This window comes from Phaseolus vulgaris, chromosome 7 (assembly GCF_051622355.1).
Source record: "Phaseolus vulgaris cultivar YP4 chromosome 7, ASM5162235v1, whole genome shotgun sequence".
Lineage (NCBI taxonomy): Eukaryota > Viridiplantae > Streptophyta > Magnoliopsida > Fabales > Fabaceae > Phaseolus > Phaseolus vulgaris.
This window is the reverse complement of record NC_143504.1, coordinates 8,665,569-8,667,490: the sequence shown is the minus strand read 5'-3', so window position 1 is coordinate 8,667,490 and position 1,922 is coordinate 8,665,569. Positions and strand designations below refer to the sequence as shown.

The window sequence follows — 1,922 nt, the reverse complement described above, 5'->3', positions numbered from 1 at the left end:
AGCTTGCACTGAAGTGTTCAATCTTTTGGTCCTGCTTTTTTACACAATTTGTAAAGGAAGAAACTTTCACGCAGTTAATCACAAAATTGTCAGCTTCCAGAAGGAAGTAAGTAATGAATGTAGAGCTAGAGACATGCAATTGGGTTTGGAACTTGCAATTGATTGTTTTGCACTGTTGTATCAATAATTAAAGCAAGTATTTGCTTATTCATATCATTATCGAGCCTAACAAATTTTAGTTGTCCACATCAAACAAGACGATCTGTGAGTTGGGGTGTCACATTACATGATAGCCTTGTCTAAATCTCTATTATCCTTCCTACTTGTTTGTTTCAATCCTTTGTCGTTTTCTGTTTCATGATCAATTGAAAGAGTCCAGTCATTGAATTTGGATTTCTGGATTTTAAAGTTGGATACTGAGTTTGGAGGGTTAAAGTTGTTAATAGAAATAACTGTTACAGATTGGGACTCATACATACAAATTTGGTCAGAAACTATGCATCTCTTTTTTAATTACAGGGTTTCTTAGAACCATGTGTGGTGTTGAACATTGCGGCTCCAACGACCAAATCCAACAACAAATATGAAGATTGTAACAAGGGCAGGCTAAAATAAGATTCTTAAGAAAATTAAATTAGGCAGGTTTAGGCTAGAGCTGTCTTCATCTTGAAAAAAGTCATGAACAGATATTGAAGCCACTTAGAGTACTGTGTTTAGATTGCAGATATTGAAACATTGTATGTACCATCACCAAACTTCTGACCAGGAAGTAATAAATATGTATATGTCTTGCAAAAGTGAAGGATAAAGGTAAGTTGACTCTTATACCTTGAAGCAGGGAATGTTTTAAGTTACTTCATTATCTGTACTAGATAGGCCTCAAATATGTAGTTTCTAGAATAAAAGATAAAGCAAAAGGTTTATTGTTAAAATTGTAAAGTAGGAAACCGTATTAAGATTTTTACTATTTCAGATCCTTGGATAAGAAGTTCAGAGCACAGATCACATATCCAAAAGAGAAGAACTAAACAAAGAAAAGAGTTTATTACTAATCACAATTTTTAGAAATATTTTGAATTCTTGCTTGTTTGATACAAAGCACGCTAGTTTGCTCTCCCTCATACCAAAAGACCAGCCAAGAAACCCTTGATTGCAACAAATATACGTTCCAAACCAGCCAGTGCTCTCTCATGTTTTATGCATAACATCTTACCTCATAAATACACCACTGCAATATTTCCTTCATAAAGGCCTTACCTTCAAAGTTGATATTACTGAACACAAGCAACTCCTACGGTTGGTCATAGTTCACACACCATAGCGAATGTCACTGAACTTGTTCTTGATCCACTTGAAGCTGTTTCTGACACTTGTTTTAAGCTTTCCTTCGGCTGTCAACACATTATAGGCCTTGATTCTTTTCTTCCTCTTGAGCTCTGGATCATCTGATGTAATAAACCCAGTTCCCTTCTGGGTCGGCCCATTAAAATTATATGAACTGGACCGATCTCTGAAACCAAATTCAGTGTAAGAACAGGAGTATTCAGGAAAAGACTTGCTTTTCTCCATGATCTAATCCACCAAGTTTCAGAAATAAACCTTCTCTTTGATCTCTCAATGCATGAAACAGGAAATATTTGTATTACATAGGTAAAAATGGACAACCTGGTAGAGGGTTTTTAGAGGGAAGAGCTACATCATGATCCTGTGTGGTGGCACCCCATGTGTGGTGTTGGATAGTGCCCTTTTGAGCTTTGAGAATCATTAGGGTCATTGGTAGTGTGGGAAGTGGGGCACACTTGTAGAAATAGGAGATGCCACCATCTACACTAGTGATGACACAATATGAATTCTCATGGCCACCCTTTATAGTGGGGGGTCCCAAGTTGTTGTTTTATTTAGTTTTTGATACTGAGATAAGG

General features: G+C 36.5%; 1 protein-coding gene across 1 annotated transcript; it reads right to left on the bottom strand.

Moving 5' to 3' along the window:
• Window positions 1-1,121: 1,121 nt before the first annotated feature.
• Window positions 1,122-1,716, bottom strand: LOC150025761 (uncharacterized). The gene has a single exon (XM_090305030.1). The coding sequence runs from the start codon at window positions 1,567-1,569 to the stop codon at window positions 1,309-1,311; it is 261 nt and encodes an 86-aa protein (XP_090161156.1). The 5' UTR covers window positions 1,570-1,716; the 3' UTR covers window positions 1,122-1,308.
• Window positions 1,717-1,922: the final 206 nt, after the last annotated feature.